At 45.9% G+C, this 21,865-nt stretch overlaps 1 protein-coding gene across 11 annotated transcripts in view; it reads left to right on the forward strand.

Annotated features, from left to right (window-relative positions):
* ccpg1 (cell cycle progression 1) overlaps window positions 1-21,865 on the forward strand; it is a 73,035-nt gene that overhangs the window by 17,867 nt on the left and 33,303 nt on the right. For all 11 annotated transcript variants that reach the window (XM_038813676.1, XM_038813674.1, XM_038813681.1 and 8 more), the window contains exons 2-3: window positions 5,360-5,435; window positions 15,516-15,612. In XM_038813676.1, the coding sequence (XP_038669604.1) occupies window positions 5,376-5,435; window positions 15,516-15,612 (157 nt within the window). In that variant the 5' untranslated portion in view covers window positions 5,360-5,375. The remainder of the gene's footprint in view (window positions 1-5,359; window positions 5,436-15,515; window positions 15,613-21,865) is intronic.

Genomic DNA, 21,865 nt, shown 5'->3' on the forward strand with positions numbered 1-21,865 from the left:
TTAAAAACATTTATTTAAACTTTTTTCAATATATCTCCTTATTACCTCAGTCTCAGTGTAATTTATTTTTAAAAAATATTTTTATTCTCCTTTTGCACATTTTCTCCTAAATTCTGTGCTGTATTTTCTATGTTTACATCAGCAACAATAAACAATAATCAGTAACGAATATGTCAATCCCCATATCAATAACAACGATCCCATCCTCCCACCAAACCCCAAACATTAGCCCGCATGTTCACATAAACAAATGACAAAAAGGAATGACCATAGTCACCATTAACACACGCGGTCTCTCTCCATCCCCCCCTCCCCCCCCCCAACTAATGTTCGATGTTATCCAGTTCTTGAAAGTGCATAATGAATAATGCCCATGAATTGTAGAACCCCTCCATCTGCTATTTGTGGTTTTTATCAATGACTTGGATTATGGAGTTGACGGGTTAGCAAATTTGCTGATGACACCAAGATTGGTGGAGTAGTGGATAATGTGGAGGGCTGTTGTAGGCTGCAAAGAGACATTGATAGGATGCAGAGCTGGGCTGAAAAGTGGCAGATGGAGTTTAACCCTGATAAGTGTGAGGTGATTCATTTTGGTAGGACACATTTGAATGCAGATTACAGGGTTAACGGCAGGTTCTGAAGAATGTGGAGGAGCAGAGAGATCTGAGTTCATGTCCATAGATCTCTGAAAGTTGCCACCCAAGTGGATAGAGCCGTGAAGAAACCGTGTGTTAGCATAGTGTGTTAACATTTATTAACGGGGATTGAGTTTAAGAGCCGCGAGGTTATGCTGCAACTGTACAAGACCTTGGTTAGACCGCATTTGGAGTTTTGTGTGCCGTTCTGGTCACCTCATTATAGGAAGGATGTGGAAGCGTTGGAAAGGGTGCAAAGGAGATTTACCAGCATGCTGCCTGGATTGGAGGGTAGGTCTTGTGAGGAAAAGTAGAGGGAGATGGGGCTTTTCTCATTGGAGCGAAGGAGGATGAGAGGTGACTTAATTGAGGTGCATAAGATGATGAGAGGGATAGATAGACTTTTCAGCGACTTTTTCCTCGAGTGGATGTAGCTGTTACAAGGGGGCATAACTATAAGGTTCATGGTGGAAGATATAGGAGAGATGTCAGAGGTAGGTTCTTTACTCTGAGTGGTTGGGGCGTGGAACGCACTGCCAGCTATGGCAGTGGAGTCGGACACTTTAGGAACTTTCAAGCAGTTTTGGATAGGTATATGGAGTGCACTAGAATGATTGGGAGTAGGTTGATTTGATCTTAGTTTCAGACTAGTTCGGCACAACATCATGGGCCGAAGGGCCTGTACTGTGCTGTACAGTTCTATGTTCTATATACTTCCCCTCAGTTCAAACTTAACCTTCTCGAGAGTCAAGAATTTCAACAGGTCCCCCTGCCACCCCAGGGCACAGGGTGGAGAGGTTCCTCTCCAACCCATCAACAATCAACGAGGCGAAGGCTACAACATCTGCCTCCGCACCCATTTCTAACCCCGGCTGGTCTGACACCCTGAATATGGCTTCCCGAGAGCCGGGGTCCAGTTTCACGTGCACCACTTTAGAGATTACCCTAAAGACCTCCTTCCAGTAATCCTCCAGCTTTGGACAGGACCAAAACATATGAACGTGATTTACGGGGCCCCCCACAACGTTCACGCACATCTTCTACCCCTTCAAAGAATCAGCTCATCCTCGCCCTCGTCAGGTGTGCTCTATATCTGGTGTGAGGTGCACCGGAGAGTGAACGGCCCACGATGTTGTGCCGAACTAGTCTGAAACTAAGATCAAATCAACCTACTCCCAATCATTCTAGCGTTTAGGACGAACTTCTTCACCCAAAGGGTTGTGAATCTATGGAATTCCTTGCCCAGTGAAGCAGTTGAGGCTCCTTCATTACATGTTTTTAAGGTAATGATAGATAGTTTTTTGAAGAATAAAGGGATTAAGGGTTATGGTGTTTGGGCCGGAAAGTGGAGCTGAGTCCACAAAAGATCAGCCATGATCTAATTGAATGGCGGAGCAGGCTCGAGGGGCCAGATGGCCTACTCCTGCTCCTAGTTCTTATGTTCTTATTATGTTCTTGTATACCATGTTCAACTATATCAGCCCCAACCTCCCGCACAAGGTGGAGGCGTTCACTCTCCGGAGCACCTCACACCAGAACCCCTCCTCTATATCCTCTACCAACTCTTTCTTCCACTTTGCTTTGATCCCTTCCAGTGATGCCTTCTTCTCTTCCAAAATAGCTCCGTAAACCACCGACACTATCCCCTTCTCCAGTCCCCCTGTCGTCAACATCTCGTCCAGCAATGTGGAGGCCGGCTCCACCGGGAAGCTCTGTATCTCTTTAAAATAAATTTAGAATACCCAATTAATTTTCTCCAATTAAGGGGCAATTTAATGTGGCCAATTGACCTACCCTGCACATCTTTGGGTTGTGGGGGCGAAACCCATGCAGACACTGGGAGAATGTGCAACTACACACGGACAGTGACCCAGAGCCGGGATCGAACCTGGGACCTCGGTGCCGTGAGGCAGCAGTGCTAACCCACTGCTCCACCGTGCTGCCCTCTGTATCTCCTTTCTGGCAAAATCTCGAACCTGCATTTGTCTAAAAATTTCCCTCTGATCCAGCCCATACTTCGCTTCCAGCTGCTTCGATCCTGCAAACAAATCCAAGAAACAAATCTTTTAGTGTCTTAATCCCCTTCTCCTCCCATTTCCGAAAATTTGCATCCCGCTTCCCTGGCTCAAATCTGTGGTTCCCCCGATCCGGCATTTCCCTTGACCCTGCCCCCACCCTGAAGTGGTGGCGAAACTGTCTCCAAATTCTCAATGAAGCTGTTATTACCGGACTATCTGAGTATTTCTCTGGGGCCATCGGGAGCAGCACTGTTGGTAGCGCCTTCAAACAAACTCACCTCCATTCTGACTTATTGGGAATCACCTCCTCTGACCCAGCTCCGCACCTTCTCCACATTTGCCACCCAGTAATAATACATCAGGTTCAGAAGACCCAAACCCCCTGCCTGTCTTCCCCATTGTAGCAGCACCTTTCTAACTCTGGCCACCTTCCCTCCCCATATGAACAAGGTAATCATTCCTTCAATCTCTCTGAAGAATGCCGTTGGCAGGAAAATCGGCAGGCATTGAAAATAAACAGAAATGTCGGCAACACATTCATTTTAACTGCCTTGACCCAACCCACCAGTAACCGAGGGAGACCATCCCACTTCGCCAGATCAGCTTTCACTCTCCCCACCAAACTAGAAATGTTGTACCTGCGGAGCCCCCACTCCCTGAACCCCCAGGTATCTAAAGTGAGTGTCTCAATGTAATTTCTAACCAGTAATTTAAATGGCTTTTCAAATTTAACACAGCTCCCCATTAGCCAATCAAATCACAGCCCTCCTGTGATGTCACTTTTAAAAAAAATTTTCAGAGCGAACTCGCTGTCAGTTTCAGAGAATCAAGAGTAGCCACTGCCACCCTGCAGATTACCAGTTACAAAGCAAGAAGAAAGAAAACAAAACGAAAGGGAAAAAGGCACCATCTCCCACGCTATACCGAATTAACAAGTTTAAATTCTCACTCTGGCTCTCTCACTCGGGCTGTCTCTTAACTTAACGTGCGCAAAGCTTACTCAGTGTGCACTTTATGCCTCTCTCTTATATAGAGCCCAGCTAAACAGAGATGACATCACACTAGTTAAGTTTAAAACAAAAGAAAGCAATTTACACCTTTTGCCTCTAATCAGGCTTTAGGTGATTGGAATACATGTTTTTTTCCATTTCATTGAATTACAGTGCAGAAGGAGGCCATTCGGCCCATCGAGTCTGCACCGGCTCTTGGAAAGAGCATCCTACCCAAGCCCACAACCCCACCCTATCCCCATAACCCAGTAACCCCACCCAACACTAAGGGCAATTTTGGACACCTAAGGGCAATTTAGCATGGCCAATCCACCTAACCTGCACATCTTTGGACTGTGGGAGGAAACCGGAGCACCCGGAGGAAACCCACGCACACACGGGGAGAACGTGCAGACTCCGCACAGACAGTGATCCAAGCTGGTGATCGAACCTGGGACCCTGGAGCTGTGAAGCAATTGTGCCAACCACTATGCTAATGTGCTGCCTATATCATGCAAATAAAGCTTAAAGCTATAATTGCACTATAAATTTTATGACTGAAACCTGCACATGCCAAAGTTTCTGTAAACTGGTTTAATTTAATTTCCTGTTTAACTTTTTAATAGTGACTTTATGTATTTCAATGTCACTTTCATTTGAATGAAAAATTTGTTAGGATTGAAACATCTTATGAATGTGGGGGGAGGTGTTAGTTACGGTGGGTGGGTATCTGATTTTTGCACGTGGGATATGACACTTCACCAATGAAAATAAAAACAGGAAGAGGTTGCATTTAATTTTTTAAAAAATCAACCAATGTCTTGTAGCTTTAAATTCAGATTGATATTGTCGACTTAAGGTGTCGTCGCAAGGATATATTTACCATTAGTGTTGGGTGAGGTTACTGGGTTATGGGGGTAGGGTGGAGGTGTTGACCTTGGGTAGGGTGCTCTTTCCAAGAGCCGGTGCAGACTCGATGGGCTGAATGGCCGCCTTCTGCACTGTAAATTCTGTGTAAATCTATATATAAGTGAAAAGTCGCCATAGTCCCAGAGGGCTATAGACTGCTCTCCCCTTTTGAGAGCGAGCCGAATGGCGGTGATTTAACCTGAGGGTTACCACACCTCAGGCGAGGGACAAGATTGAGAAGTTGGGGCCTTAGTGAATAACCTCAGCCGGTATGGGAATTGAACTCGTGCTGTTGGCGCCACTCTGCATCACAAACCAGCCATCCAGCCAATTTAGCTAACCAAACCTAGACTTGCATATAAATATGTAATGTTGGAAGCCCCACTGTTATTTTACATTTACACGTGCAGCTGCTCCTGTGAATAGGGTCCTTATCTTGTCTCTTATCTTCTAGATAAAGTGCGGGGTAAAAAGATGGGTCATATGGTTACTCACACAACAGGAGTCTCTTATTACAGTACAGTTTACTATTAATCTAAGTTTTTTCCTGGAATAAATTTGAATTATTCACAAGTATGATTTAAACAATTTTAATTAAATAGCATAGAAAGTTTTCCTTTTGTACAAATTAAGAGTAAACCGAACATTTTAGCTGCTTATTGGGCCATGTCTGGTTCAACTAATGTCTGAGTTCTAGGATCTTTGATTGGAAATGTTATTAACAATAGACTAAACCAAATGATTGTTGCAAGCAATGTTAAACTTTGATTTTCATTTGCTGATTTTGATATACTTTGTTTTGCAGTTACCTTGGCGTGAAGATGTCAGAGAGTTCCAGCGATAGTGAATCATCCTGTGGTTGGACCATAATTAACCATGAAGTATACATTTTTTTTTCTGTCTCATAAACCACAAGGATAACATTGAATTGTACACCTTATCTGTGCACTTGAAGAACTGAGTTTTTAAAAATTATGAGACACAGGATTTCCTCTACGCACTGTTACAAAATCATGTCTCTGCACTGTTTTCTAAGTGTGTTTGAGATTTTGGCGCACAGAAGTAAATAGTGGAAATCTCTTTTTCCGCCCCCCCAAATCTTTCAAGCTGTACACTAGTTTTCATAATGTATTACAATTTGTTATTCGCATGGTTTTCTGTTAAACTAGTTTGATTAACATTCTTGCCATGTGGAGAGCGGCACGGTGGTGCAGTGGTTAGCACTGCTGCTTCACGGCGCTGAGGACCCAGGTTCGATCCCGGTCCCAGGTCACTGTCCGTTTGGAGTTTGCACATTCTCCCCTGAATGCGTGGGTCTCACCCCCACAACCCAAAAGATGTGCAGGCTAGGTGAATTGGGCATGCTAAATTGCCCCTTAATTGAAAAAGAAAAGAATTGGGTACTCAAAATTTTAAAACAAATTATTAAACAAAAACATTCTTGCCATGCTTTTATTTTGTATCAAGTGGATAACAAAAGATACACTTGTGCATTGTTTTTATATAGCATTTCAGATATATTGTGGAAAATCCCAGCTGTGTTCTATTTACAGTAAAGCATTCTTGCATCTAGGCTGATGTAGTAGATGCAACATCTTTATTATAGTTCAGAATTAAAATTAAATCCCACAATGGAAAATTTATAAAGGCCTTCCGATTAAAATGCATAAAGTTGTTAAAGTATAACATTGAGTATAGCACTAAGTGCTGAACTTGGTGCATTTGAGTGCTACAGTGAGAGTTTGGTGACTGAGGGAGTATAAGTGTTCATTTTTATCTAAAGTCTAGTAATTCTTTTATTTAGTTAATTAACTTAAAAGTTGCTGTTTTGTTTAGAAGAAGGTGAATTTTGAATCAGCCTTAAACAAGGTTCTACTTGTAGGTACTTGCAGCTGGAGCTTGTTAATTGGATTAGCCAGTTTTAAGAGGCTAGATTCACAGTATAAAAAGGATCCAGCTACAGCAAGGGTGGGCAAACTACGGCCCGCGGGCCGCATGCGGCCCGACAAAGGTTTTTATGCGGCCCGCCAATGAGGTGCCCGGAATCATAACCGGCATTTTTGAAAAGCCGCTGGGGAAAAGCGGCTGAAGTAAATGCGCTTATTCAATAAGCTCATTTACTTCAGCGGCTTTTCCCCGGCAGCTTTTCAAAAATGCCGGTTATGATTCCGGGCACCTCATTGGCGGGCCGCATAAAAACGCGCGTAGTGGGGTGGATGAGTGGGGCTCTCTCATTGGTCGGTTTAGTTGGGTGTGCGGCCAATAGGAGTCCAGGTTATAAACAATAAGCCTTATTATTGTTTGTAACCTGGACTCCTATTGGTCGCACACCCAGCTAAACCGACCAATAAGGCAGCCCCACTCATCCACCCCACTACGCGCGTTTTTATCGTTGACAGAAGCACAGCCTGGCCGAGTCAGTGTTAAGGATCAGCACAAGCAACTTGACACCTGATTTCAACAAACTGGTAAATGACTGCAGTCAGATGCATCATTCTCATTGACATTGTTCTGTTACTTACTGAGTTACTTTTTTTTTTCAAATAAATGTGTTTTTTTTTCTTTAAAGACCTTTTACTTTGGCTATTTAAAATATTAATTATTTTACTTAATATACTATGCGGCCCTTTAAAATTGTGAATTTCTGAATGTGGCCCTTGCACGGAAAAGTTTGCCCACCCCTGAGCTACAGTGTAGACTTTGTTTGCACTTGAGTGCTGAATTTGGTGCATTTGAGTGCTACAGTGAGAGTTTGGTGACTGAGCGAGTTAGGTGAGGAGGGAGTAAGGTACTCCTTTCATTTCATTTCCGCAAAGAGCGAGAAGGGAGCCAGGAGTTTAGAGTGCAGCTGACTGGAAGCAGAGTCTGAGGGCAGAGGTCCAGTTGGTCTACAGGGCAGCTATACTCTGTAAAGTAAGAGGGGATGGAGGCTAGGGCAATTGCATGCTCCTCCTGTCGGATGTGGGTGGTGAGGGATACCACCGGTGTCCCCGCTGACTATACCTATGGGAAGTGCACCCAACTCCAGCTCCTCGGAGACCGTGTTAGGGAACTGGAGCTGGATGAACTTTGGATCATCTGGGAGGCAGAGGGGGTTATCGAGAAGAGTTACAGGGAGGTAGCCACACCCAAGGTACTGGACAAGAGTAGCTGGGTTACAGTCAGGGGAGAGAAAACTAACAAGCAGACAGTGCAGGGATCCCTCGTGGCCGTTCCCCTTCAAAACAAGTATACCGTTTTGGATGCTGTTTGGGGGGGAATGACCTACTGGGGGAAGGCCCTAGCGGCCAGATCTCTGGCACTGAGTCTGGCTCTGGGGCTCAGAAGGGAAGGGGGGGAGAATAGAAAAGCAATAGTAATAGGAGATTCTGTGGTCGCGAGCGAGACTCCCGGAAGGTATGTTGCCTCCCGGGTGCCAGGGCCAGGGATGTCTCGGATCGTGGGAGGGTGAGCAGTGGGAGGGTGAGCAGCCAGAAGTCGTGGTGCACATTGGTACCAACGACGTTGGTAGAAAAAGGGGTGTGGAGGTAATAAACCAGTTTAGGGAGTTAGGCTGGAAGTTAAAGGCCAGGACAGACCGAGTTGTCATCTCTGGTTTGTTGCTGGTGCCACGTGATAGCGAGGCTAGGAATAGGGAGAGAGGACAGTTGAACACGTGGCTGCAGAGTTGTCATCTCTGGTTTGTTGCCGGTGCCACGTGATAGCGAGGCTAGGAATAGGGAGAGAGGACAGTTGAACACGTGGCTGCAGGAATGGTGTACGAGGGAGGGCTTCAGGTATTTGGATAATTGGAGCGCATTCTGGGGAAGGTGGGACCTGTACAAGCATGACGGGTTGCATCTGAACCAGAGGGGCACCAATATCCTGGGAGGGAGGTTTTCTAGTAGTCTTCGGGAGGGTTTAAACTAATTTGGCAGTGGATGGGTACCGGATTTGTAGTCCAGCAACTAAGGAAGCCGATATTCAGGACGCCAAAGCGTGTAGTGACGCAGTGGGGAAGGTAACACTGACAAAGGAGAGTACTTGCAGGCAAGGAGATGGGTTGAAGTGTGTATACTTCAACGCAAGAAGCATCAGGAATAAGATGGGTTAACTTAAGGCATGGATCGGTACTTGGGACTACGATGTGGTGGCCATCACGGAAACTTGGACAGAAGAGGGGCAGAAATGGTTGTTGGAGGTCCCTGGTTATAGATGTTTCAACAAGATTAGGGAGGATGGTAAAAGAGGTGGGTGTGTGAATTAGAGATAGTATAACAGTTGCAGAAAGGCAGTTCGAGGAGGATCTGCCTACTGAGGTAATATGGGTTGAAGTCAGGAATAGGAAAGGAGCAGTCACCTTGTTGGGAGTTTTCTATAGGCCCCCCAATAGCAGCAGAGATGTGGAGGAACAGATTGGGAAACAGATTTTGGAAAGGTGCAGAAGTCACAGGGTAGTAGTCATGGGTGACTTTAACTTCCCAAATATTGAGTAGAAACTCTTTAGATCAAATAGTTTGGATAGGGTGGTGTTTGTGCAGTGTGTCCAGGAAGCTTTTCTAACACAGTATGTAGATTGTCCGACCAGAGGGGAGGCCATATTGGATTTGGTACTTGGTAATGAACCAGGGCGAGTGATAGATTTGTTAGTGGGGGAGCATTTTGGAGGTAGTGACCACAATTCTGGGACTTTCACTTTAGTAATGGAGAGGGATAGGTGCGTGCAACAGGGCAAGGTTTACAATTGGGGGAAGGGTAAATACAATGCTGTCAGACAAGAATTGAAGTGCATGGCGGCCGGTTCATCGGCGGGGGGGGGGGGAGGCGGGGGGGGGGCGCGCGGGGAGGGGGTGGGGGGGATTCTTGTTAAGTAGGGGGGTTTGACTTTGTTTTGTTTTGATATAACTCACATGTGGGGGGGGGTTAAAATGTTTGTACTCTGAAAAATTTCTTCAATAAAAAGTATTTAAAAAAAAAAAAAAAAGAATTGAAGTGCATAAGTTGGGAACATAGGCTGTCAGGGAAGGACACAAGTGAAATGTGGAACTTGTTCAAGGAACAGGTACTGCGTGTCTTTGATATGTATGTCCCTGTGAGGCAGGGAAGAGATAATCGAGTGAGGGAACCATGGTTGACAAGAGAGGTTGAATGTCTTGTTAAGAGGAAGAAGGAGACTTATGTAAGGCTGAGGAAACAAGATTCAGACAGGGCGCTGGAGGGATACAAGATAGCCAGGAGGGAACTGAAGAAAGGGATTAGGAGAGCTAAGAGAGGGCATGAAAAATCTTTGGCGGGTAGGATCAAGGAAAACCTCAAGGCCTTTTACACATATGTGAGAAATATGAGAATGACTAGGGCGAGGGTAGGTCCGATCAAGGACAGTAGCGGGAGATTGTGTATTGAGTCTGAAGAGATAGGAGAGGTCTTGAACGAGTACTTTTCTTCAGTATTTACAAACGAGAGGGGCCATATTGTTGGAGAGGACAGTGTGAAACAGACTGGTAAGCTCGAGGAGATACTTGTTAGGAAGGAAGATGTGTTGGGCATTTTGAAAAACTTGAGGATAGACAAGTCTCCCGGGCCTGACGGGATATATCCAAGGATTCTATGGGAAGCAAGAAATTAAATTGCAGAGCCGTTGGCAATGATCTTTTCGTCCTCACTGTCAACAGGGGTGGACCAGGGGTTTGGAGAGTGGCGAATGTTGTGCCCCTGTTCAAAAAAGGGAATAGGGATAACCCTGGGAATTATAGGCCAGTTAGTCTTACTTCGGTGGTAGGCAAAGTAATGGAAAGGGTACTGAGGGATAGGATTTCTGAACATCTGGAAAGACACTACTTGATTAGGGATAGTCAGCACGGATTTGTGAGGGGTAGGTCTTGCCCTACAAGTCTTATTGGCTTCTTTGAGGAGGTGACCAAGCATGTGGATGTAGTGTACATGGATTTTAGTAAGGCATTTGATAAGGTTCCTCATGGAAAGTAAGGAGGCATGGGATAGTGGGAAATTTGGCCAGTTGGATCACGAACTGGCTAACCGATAGAAGTCGAGTGGTGGTGGATGGCAAATATTCAGCCTGGAGCCCAGTTACCAGTGGCGTACCGCAGGGATCAGTTCTGGGTCCTCTGCTGTTTGTGATTTTCATTAATGACTTGGATGAGGGAGTTGAAGGGTGGGTCAGTAAATTTGCAGATGATACGAAGATTGGTGGAGTTGTGGGTAGTGAGGAGGGCTGTTGTCGGCTGCAAAGAGACATAGATAGGATGCAGAGCTGGGCTGAGAAGTGGCAGATGGAGTTTAACCCTGACAAGTGTTGGGCAGCACGGTGGCGCAGTGGGTTAGCACTGCAGCCTCACGACGCCAAGGTCCCAGGTTTGATCCCGGCCCTGGGTCACTGTCCGTGTGGAGTTTGCATATTCTCCCTGTGTTTGCGTGGGTTTCGCCCCCACAACCCAAAAAATGTGCAGGCTATGTGAATTGGCCACTCTAAATTGCCCCTTAATTGGAAAAAATGAATTGGGTACTCTAAATTTATTAATAAAAACCCTGACAAGTGTGAGGTTGTCCATTTTGGAAGGACAAATATGAATGCCGAATACAGGGTTAACGGTTGGGTTCTTGGCAATGTAGAGGAGCAGAGAGAATTTGGGGTCTATGTTCATAGATCACTCAAGTGGATAGAGCTGTGAAGAAGGCCTATGGTGAGCTAGTGTTCATTAACAGAGGGATTGAGTTTAAGAGCCGTGAGGTGATGATGCAGCTGTACAAAACCTTGTTAGAAGGCCACATTTGGAGTACTGTGTGCAGTTCTGGTCACCTAATTTTAGGAACATAGAACATAGAACAGTACAGCACAGAACAGGCCCTTCGGCCCTCAATGTTGTGCCGAGCCATAATCACCCTACTCAAACCCACGTATCCACCCTATAACCGTAACCCAACAGCCCCCCCCTTAACCTTACTTTTTTTATTACGACACTATGGGCAATTTAGCATGGCCAATCCACCTAACCCGCACATCTTTGGACTGTGGGAGGAAACCGGAGCACCCGGAGGAAACCCACGCACACAGGGGGAGGACGTGCAGACTCCACACAGACAGTGACCCAGCCGGGAATCGAACCTGGGACCCTGGAGCTGTGAAGCATTTATGCTAACCACCATGCTACCCTGCTGCCCCTAAGGAAGGATGTGGAAGCTTTGGAAAAGGTGCAAAGGAGATTTACCAGGATGTTGCCTGGAAAGGAGAGTAGGTCTTACGAGGAAAGGTTGAGGGTGCTAGGCCTTTTCTCATTAGAACGGAGAAGGATGAGGGGCGACTTGATAGAGGTTTATAAGATGATCAGGGGAATAGATAGAGTAGACAGTCAGAGACTTTTTCCCCGGGTGGAACAAACCATTACAAGGGGACATAAATTTAAGGTAAATGGTGGAAGATATAGGGGGGATGTCAGAGGTAGGTTCTTTACCCAGAGAGTAGTGGGGGCATGGTGGGCCTGTGGAAGTAGTTGAATCGGAAACGTTAGGGACATTCAAGCGGCTATTGGATAGGTACATGGATTATGGTAGAATAATGGAGTGTAGATTAATTTGTTCTTAAGGGGAGCATGGTAGCATTGTGGATAGCACAATTGCGTCACAGCTCCAGGGTCCCAGGTTCGATTTCGGCTTGGGTCACTGTCTGTGTGGAGTCTGCACATCCTCCCCATGTGTGCGTGGGTTTCCTCCGGGTGCTCCGGTTTCCTCCCACAGTCCAAAGATGTGCAGGTTGGGTGGATTGGCCATGATAAATTGCCCTTACTGTCCAAAATTCTATGATCTATGATTAACCTAGGACAAAAGTTCGGCACAACATCGTGGGCCGAAGGGCCTGTTCTGTGCTGTATTTCTCTATCTATCTCTATCAATCTATCTATATGGGGAAGCTCGGGTCATTTTTTTGAGAACAAATAAAGCATTTTTGATTAGTAAAGTTGGACAATAGCTGTTGCAAAAGTTGTTTAAAATAACACTGCAAAGCAGTTTTTTAAATGTTGGTAGTCAAGTTCTGGAAGTTTTCTAAATTTGCACACTTTTTTACAAAAAAGGAAATAGACTATCGAATGCAGAGTTAGTGCTTATTGTAGCTGTCTAATATGCCAGAACCACCAGAGGGTGGATATTAAAAGTGATTATCTGCTGTATTGTTAAACTTGCATATGTAAATGTATGTTTGAAAAAGCATTTGAACAGCAGTGAGAATAGATCAGAATAATACTGAGCACATATTGGGAGATGTGATTTCTAGCCAAAGTTATTATCGTTCTTCAACTTCTAAAGATGCCCGACGTCTTAAAGATGGAGAAAGTAGCGTGGCTTCCCATCCTTCCCAACCTGGATATAAATTAATAGGTATTCAAACTGGAAAACATGGATAACCAGATGGGATGATGTTTAACTGACAATGATACTTTTGGGTTTAGCTTCCTTGATATTGGCTGAAATTATGCTGATCTGCATTAATTATTGATGCCCATATCTGCAAGTCCCCATTTGGTCAAATATAGAGCAGTGTTTCTCCGGAAAAATAAAAATCTGAGATAAATATCAACCACATAGCTCACGGTGGTGACTTTATTTTGTAATTACCCAGACAACCCATTACCTTTTTATATTCAAAAGACCTTTTCCTGCTTTTAGCTTTCCCATTTAATAAGTGGGATCCTGGAATTAAAGAATCTGAATTCGAAATTTTTTTTTTTTTAAAAAAGAGTACCCAAGTCATTTTTTCCGATTAACGGACAATTTAGCATCGCCAATTCACCTATCTTGCACATCTTTGGGTTGTGGGGGTGAAACCCACGCAGACATGGGGAAAATGTGCAAACTCCACACGGACAGCGACCCAGGGCCGGGATTCAAACCTGGATCCCAGTGCTAACGACTGCGCCACATGCTGCCCTGTCCCTTCGCTTTTGAGCGTGCTACTCTTGTAGCCTTTTAACCGTTTGTTCAAAGTAACCTTTGCTTGTGGTAAAATGTGCTTTCACTCTTACTCTGGCAGCTTTACATCCTGGTGAAGCAAAGGTTTTCACTAAGCGCACATCTGGGTTTAAACTACAGCATTATGTTGGATTGGATTTGATGGATCAAATTGTATGTTATGAATCAGTGATGAATTTCTGGAAACAGTACACATGGGTTGCGATTCTCGGCCATGTTGCGCTCGAGCAAGAGCACAACCCGGCCAGAGAATCCTGAAAGAGCCAGGGGTGTGACCAAATGGACGACAAGGCAGCACAGTGGTTAGCACTGTTGCTTCACCGTGCCAGGGACTCCGGTTCGATCCCCGGTTTGGGTCACTGTCACGAGCAGAGTCTGCTCATTCTCCCTGTGTCTGCGTGGGTTTCCTCTGGGTACTCCGGTTTCCTCCCACAAGTCACGAAAGACGTGCGTGTTAGTTGAATTGGAAGTTCTGAATTTTCCCTCGGTGTCCCCGAACGGGTACCGGAGTTTGGCGACTAGGGGATTTTCAGAGTAACTTCATTGCAGTGTTAATGTAAGCCTAATTGTGACACTAATCCAGATTATTTTTATTAAAATGGCGTTGTTGAAGTAGGACGTAACCCTACTTAAGGCTCGGGATCTATCAGACTCTCTTGATTCACCGGCCTCACTTGGGGGTGTGTGGGGTAGTGCCCACATGTTTGAGGGGTGACATTTCCCATGGGTGGCAGGTGTGGGGGACCCATAAGCTCACTTAGAGATCAGAGCATCCTTTCAAAATGGCGGCCCGATCTCTTGAGTTCAGCTCCCCAGTGCTATAAAAAAAAAAATTCTTAGGTGTGGGCTAAACCGATGAGAAACTCCCCAGGGCCCAAAAAAGTGACTGTTATTGGATAATGGTGGGGAACTCTCCGGCAGAGCTGGTGGGAAACCCGCTAAAAAACCCACCACAAATGAGCTCAGAAATTTTCCTGGAGATTCGCGCCCATGGTTTCTGTTTTCTGGAGAAAATTTCCATTGCAGTCCAACTAATATGCAGAATTTCAGTGTAAAGCCGAGACATGTATTTTTGGGGAAATCTTGGTATAAATGGTGCGTTTGACGCAATTGTATATGGTTTTTGGAATCTGGACAAGTTGCCCGAAAGAATATTCGGAACATAGGAAGAAGAATAGGCCTCATTGAGCCTGTTCTACCATTCAGTGTGATCATGGCTGATCTACAGACTAACTATATACCTGCCGTTGCCCCATACCCCTTAATACCTTTCACTAGCAAAAAGATACCTTGGGAAATCAAAAATAATGGAGAAACAGTCATGTATCATTAAACATGGGACATATTCTTGTGAAAACAAAACTTGCTTTTGATATGCTGATTTTGATTGAATGTGAAGGCTGTGGAGCGCACTCTACATGTTTGAGATTTTTGTACACTGTTTTTGAGCTGAATATCTTCTATATTAAGTTGCCTTGGTCTGAGACAGAATATATTTAACTTGCCTATTCAAGAGAGGAGAATCAATTTGTGGCATATTATACATCCAGTGATAAAGAATGTTTGGGGGTTCTCGTCAATTACCTAGATGTAGGGCAAATAAAGGCACACTCTGGATTGTAGAAACCATTGTAGATTGGGGAGAGGTTAGTGATCCTGCACCCAAGTAGAATAGATCATGTAAGATGAAGACATAGGCTGGGATTTTCAACATCTTCACAGCGGGTTTTTCCAGCGGTGGAGGTGACCCGTCATTGGCTGGGGTGGTTCCCGGTGGCGTATCCGGTAAGCCATGGAAACGCCCGGTCCTGTCGCCGGCCAATAGCAGGCCGCTTCCACTGCTCGAAAACCTGCCGCAGAGGTAAAATCCCAGCTATATAATGTGCACACCTTCAAATTGATTTCCGAGAGGAAAGTCACGGATTGTACCCTATTAATATCAGTGTTTTATTTTAAATGATTAAACTGGTACTGGCTAACTGATGATCATCTTTGCTTAGGGTTCTGATGTGGAAGTACTCAGTTCAGACAAAGGAGAGACTGAAGGCATCTCACAGCCTTTATCAGATCAACTTGACAAACCTATGGAATTGCAAGGTAAGCAACACAGCCAAGTGGATCTCACACATCTTCTACTCCTTCAAAGATTCGGTTCATCCTCGCCCTCGTGAGGTGTGCTCTGTATATCACCTTCAGCTGTATCAGCCCCAACTCGCACATGAGGTGGAGGCATTTACTCTCTGGAGCACCTCACACCAGACCCCCTCCTCTATAACCTCTCCTAACTATTTCTCCCACTTTGCTTTGATCCCTTCCAGTAGTGCCTTATCCTCTTCCAAAATAGCTCCGTGCACCACTGACACTACCCCCTTCTCCAGTCCCTTTGTCGTCAGCACCTCCTCCAGCAATGTGGAGGCCGGTTCTTCCGGGAAGCTCAGTATCTCCTTCCTGGCAAAGTCTCGAACCTGCATGTATCTAACCATTTCTCTCTGCTCCAGCCCATACTTCGCTTCCAGCTCCCTCAATCCAGCAAACCGACCCCTAAGAAACAAATCTTTTAGCGTCTTAATCCCCTCTCTTCCCATTTCCGAAAACTTCCATCCCACTTCCCTGGCTCAAATCTGTGGTTCCCACGAACCGGCATTTCCCTTGACCCTGCCCCCAACCCGAAGTGTTGGCAAAACTGCCTCCAGATTTTCAATGAAGCTATTATTACTGGACTTCCTGAGTATTTCCCCGGAGCTATCAGGAGCGGCGCTGTTGCTAGTACTTTCAATCCCAACCCCCTGCACAAACTCTCCTCCATTCTGACCCACTGGGAATCAACCCCTCTGACCCAGCTCCGCATCTTCTCCACATTCGCCACTCAGTAGTAGTACATCAGGTTCGGGAGACCCAAACCCCCTGCCTGCCTTCCCCTCTGTAGCAGCACCTTTCTCACTCTGGCCATCTTCCCTTCCCATATGAATGAGGTAATCCTACCCTCAATCTCCTTGAAAAAAGCCTTTGGTAGGAAAATCGGCAGGTATTGAAAAATAAACAGAAATCGCGGCAACACATTCATTTTAACCGCCTGTACCCGACCCGCCAGTGACAGAGGGAGACCATCCCACCTTGGCAGATCGGCTTTCATTCTCCCCACCAAACTAGTAATGTTGTACCTGCCGAGACCCCCCCCCAAACTCATGGGCAACCTGCACCCCCAGATACCTAAAGTGAGTCCCAGTATCTCAAGCTGATGTTGTTTGTGCGGACACTCGCCTTCGGCTCCTTATATAATAGCTTTACCTAGTTCAGAAATCTTGGTCCAATCCCAAACCGCTCCAGAACTGCCATCAAGTAGCCCCATTCTACCTGGTCAAACGCCTTCTCGGCGTCCAATGCCACAACCACCTCTATTTCCTTCCCTTCTGCTGGTGCCATAACGACGTTCAAAACCCTCCTAATGTTCGAAAAAAGCTGCCTCCCTCTCATGAACCCCGTCTGATGCTCACCTATCACCTTCGGGAGGCACTCCTCCAGCCTCCCCGCCAGTACTTTCGCCAATACTTTTGCATCCACATTCAAAAGTGATATGGGCCTATACGACCCACACTCAGTCGGGTCGTTATCTTTTTTTTTAGCAACAGTGAAATTGATGCCTGCCCCAAGGTTTGTGGCAACACCCCCTTCCCTATTGCCTCTTCAAACATCCCCACTATCAGGGGTGCCAACTTATCCTTGAATGTTTTATAATATTCCACCGGAAACCCATCTGGCCCTGCCACCTTCCCTGACTGCATCCTCCCAATTGCATCCTTTATCTCCTGCTCCACTATTGCTCCTCCTAATGTAGCCGTGTCCCCCTCCCCTAGCCTTGGGGACACCAACGCATCTCGAAATTCCTGCATCTCACGGTCTCCCCTGGGTGGCTCTGACCTGTACAACCTTTCATAAAACTCCTCAAAAATATTGTTAATCAGCTCCGGATCCACCACCAACTTCCCTGCCCTATCCCTCACCTGAAGAATTTCCCTTGCTGCTGCTTCCCTCCGGAGCTGACCTGCTAACATATCTCCATGCCTTATCTCCATGTTCATAAACTGTACCCCTTGCTTGTCTCAGTTGGCGCATCGCTTTCCATGTGGACAGTTGGTCGAAGCTCGCCTGTAGTTCCTTCCTCTTCCAGCTTCGCTGCGTCCCCATCTTCTGCATACCTCCTATCTACCTCCAACATCTCGCCTATTACCCTCTGCCGCTCCAACCTCTCCTCTTTGTCCACCCTGACCTTAAACAAAATGACCTCACTCCCCACCACCACCTTTAGAGCCTCACAGACAACTGCCTTCGACACATCACCCGTACAGTACATATTCCTTAATTATCTTTTCAATTATCTCACAGAACACTTGGTTCCCCAGAAGCCCCACATCCAGTTTCCACCCCGCCCTCTCTGACACTGCAATTGCCGAGTATTCCAACCCATTGACACTCCAGCCAGCAAAGCCTTTCCCACCACAAAAAAGTCGATCCACGAGTATACCTTATGGACTGCTAAGAAAAACGAATGCTCCCGTTCCCTTGGGTGCAGGGACCTCCAAGGGTCCACCCCTCCCATTTCCACCATTAGCCCAGCATTGTTGTTATCACAATTGCTTCACAGCTCCAGGGTCTCAGGTTCGATTCCCGGCTTGGGTCACTGTCTGTGTGGAGTCTGCACGTTCTCCCCGTGTGTGCGTGGGTTTCCTCCGGTTGCTCCGGTTTCCTCCCACAGTCCAAAGATGTGCAGGTTAGGTGGATTGGCTATGCTAAATTGCCCTTAAGTGTCCAAAATTGCCCTTAGTGTTGGGTGGCGTACTGGGTTATGGGGATAGGGTGGAGGTGTGGGGGTTGGGTAGGGTGCTGTTTCCAAGAGCCGGTGCAGACCCGATGGGCCGAATGGCCTCCTTCTGCACTGTAAATTCTATGAAATATCCTTCCCATCCACCCAGTCCCAGAGAAAGAACAAAAACAACTATCCAACCCATACAATTCACTAACATAAGATTTAACCGCCGCAACACAGAACGCCAATCAACCCACCATTAACTTGAACTCTGTAACAATGCAAAGAGAAGTAAAGTACAATACACATCAGTAAAAGGAAAGTTGTATCATATATACATTTTCCAGCAGCTCAAACACAGTCCACAGTCTCTCTTCCAGTTCCGCTCCTCACGTCTGTCCCAAGCCTTCTGCCCTCACGAATGCCTCAGTTGCCTCCGCTGTCTCAAAATAAAAGTCTTTGGCGTTCTACGTTACCCTCAGCTTCACTGGATACACCATACCAAATTGCACCCCCTTCTTGTACAATGCCGCCTTCACTCGCCCAAACCGCCGCTCGTCTTTTTGCCAACTCCGCTGTCAAGTCCTGGTAGATCCAAACCGCAGTACAATCCCACAGCACCTCACGCTTCTGCTTTGCCCAGCTTAATACCTTCTCCATCATGCAGAATTTAGGGACGTAGATAATTACTGCTCTTGGTGGCTTGTTCACTTTGGGCTTCGGCCTTAATGACTGATGAGCTCGGTCTAGTTCGTACCGGGAGGGATTCTCACCCTCTCCCATCAGCTCCGCCAACTTCTTAGAAAAGTATTGTGTTGGCCTTGGGCCCCCTGTCCCTTCGGGCAAGCCCACTATTCTCAAATTGTGCCGCCTTGAGTGGTTCTCCAAATCTTCGAGCTTTGCTCGGAGTCCTCTGTTGACCTCCACCACCCTCCGCAGCTCGTCCCCATCGAGGTGACCTAGTCGCTGTGCCATGACACGGCCTCCTCCACTTCATTCATCTTCTCGCCCTGCTCTCTCACCTCGGCTGATGTCTTTGCCACCACCACTCTCACTGGGGCGATTGCCTCCTCCACCAATTACTTCATTGCGACCACCGTCTCCTTCCTCAAGGCCGCGATGTGCCTCGCGAACTGCTTTTCCAGCTCCATCACCTTAGTCATCTTCTCCACTGTAAGTAGTGAGGCCCCGCCTTGCGGTTCGGCATCCGCCATCTTGTCAGCACTTTTGCTCGTCCTCTCATTCAGCGGCGAACCCGCGTTTCCTCCTTTCTTTGACGCTGCTCTTCGCATCCTTTAGCGGCTTATTGTTTTTTCTTTCTTTTCCCCTCTCTCCCCTTCCACCCTCCTGTCCTTCATCAATCTGAATTATTACTACTTTTTGACAAAACAATTTTTCTTCCTTCACACACACAAAAAAAAGACCTATTCTTTTTAATTTTCTACTACAAAGGAAAACATATAAATAAGTAAGGAGTCACCAGATTGTTTACAATTTTGCCCCTTCCCCTGCTGCTGGGATACAGTTCCATGAGCACTGGATACTCTCCAGCAGCTTTCCCAGGTGGCTGGCATTCACATGTGGGCCTTATGGAAAGGGTGGCAGGAATGTGGGCAACTGGTGGCTCCCTGGCCTTGTGGTCCCTCACTCCAGGGCTTCACCCCTGACCTCCCTTGATATAGTCAGGCTTGTTGTCGGGCAGGATTTGGATAGATGATCCCCTTCATTATAACCTAAACGTAAAGATGATACATTGAACTAAGGCTCTGTTTAAGCAGTCAGTTTGACATGAAGATCCAGTGACGCTATTCTACAAAGAGCGGGCAGTTCTCTTGGTGATCTGGCCAATATTTGCATGTCAGCTAACATTGCTGAAAACAAAATATTTAATCATTTATCTCAGTTCATGCTATTTGTATTTCCCTACAAATCAATCAAAGTGCTTCTTTGAATTTGAAAGACCTTGGTGTGCGTTGAGGCCCTGAAAGAGGCTGTATAAATACAAGTTCTTTCTCTTTTTCTCCTTTTCTTTTGACCATTTAAAGAATTCTTTCATGGCTTGCTTGACCAGCCTTTATTGTCCATTTTTAATTGTCTTTGAGAAGGTGATGGTGAGCCACCTTGAATTATTGCAGTCCATGAAGTGCAGGTACACTCACAGTGCTGTTAGGAAGGATATTCCAGGGTTTTGACCCAGCAGAGCCACAGAAGTTGACAGCACAGAAAAGGCCCTTCAGCCCATCATATCTGCTACAGTCAAAAAGCCACCTAATTATTCTAATCTCATTTTCCAGCACTTGGCCCATAGTGTCCCTTGGCATCACAAATGCACATCTAAATACTTGTTAAATGTTATCAGGGTCTCTGCCTCCACCACCCTTTCAGACACTTGAGTTCCAGACTCCCACCACCCTTTGTGTGAAAAGGTTTTTCCTCATAGGTGATGGTGTTCCACTGCATCTGCTGCTCTTGTCCTTCTAGGCAGTAGAGATTGTCGTTTTGGAAGGTGATTTTAAAGAAACCTTGGTGAGTTGTTGCAGTGTGTCTTGTAGATGGGACACACTGCTGCCACTATGTGTTTGTAAAGTGCGGAGGGAGTGAATGCTGAAGATGGTGAATGGGATGCCAATCAAACAGACTGATTTGTCCTGTTAAACAATGCATTACCGGGTAGCACGGTGGCACAGTGGTTAGTGCTGCTGCCTCATGGCGTCGAGGTCCCATGTTCGAGCCGGCTCTGGATCCCTGTCGTGTGGAGTTTGCACATTCTCCCAGTGTTTGCATGGGTTTCGCCCCCACAACCCAAAGATGTGCAGGGTAGGTGAATTGGCCACATTAAATTGCCCCTTAATTGGAAAAAATTAATTGGGTACTCTAAATTTTTTTTTTTTTAATCTATGCATTACCATTGGTTATTAGTTTTGCCATTCTTAATGACACGCATGATATGTTGCATTTGAAAGAGGGAGAATGTGCTATGCTCCCAGTGATTGTTCTGCATTGTTGTGAGAACTTTTTAATTTCAAATGCTTGTTTATTCTAGCAAGCAGGGTGCTCCACTATGCTGAGCCCAAATGTTGACCATACCAAGCTGAAGTATGTTCCTTCTTCATGATGTGGAAAAGTGTTCATTGCTGTGGTTTTGAATGAGTCAATATATATTAAATTACAATAAGGCAGAACATTGAGTTTTCACACTGGGAAAGTCTGTTATTAACATAGTTTAGTTAGTTAGCAGCATTCCTTTTTTTTCTTTTAATAAATTTAGAGTACCCAGTTCATTTTTATTCAATTATGGGGCAATTTAGCATGGCCAATCCACCTACCCTGCACATCTTTGGGTTGTGGGGGTGAAACCCACAGAAACAAGGGGAGAATGTGCAAACTGTACACAAGCAGTGACCCAGAGCTGGGATAGAACTTGGGACCTCGGTGCCATGATGCAGCAGTGCTAACCACTACGCCACCGTGCTGCCCTCATTAGTAGCATTCCTATCGAGCAAAATCCTCACAATTCGAGTTTAAATTTATTTGATTTTCAATTAG

This window comes from Scyliorhinus canicula, chromosome 12 (genome assembly GCF_902713615.1).
Source record: "Scyliorhinus canicula chromosome 12, sScyCan1.1, whole genome shotgun sequence".
Classification (NCBI taxonomy): domain Eukaryota; kingdom Metazoa; phylum Chordata; class Chondrichthyes; order Carcharhiniformes; family Scyliorhinidae; genus Scyliorhinus; species Scyliorhinus canicula.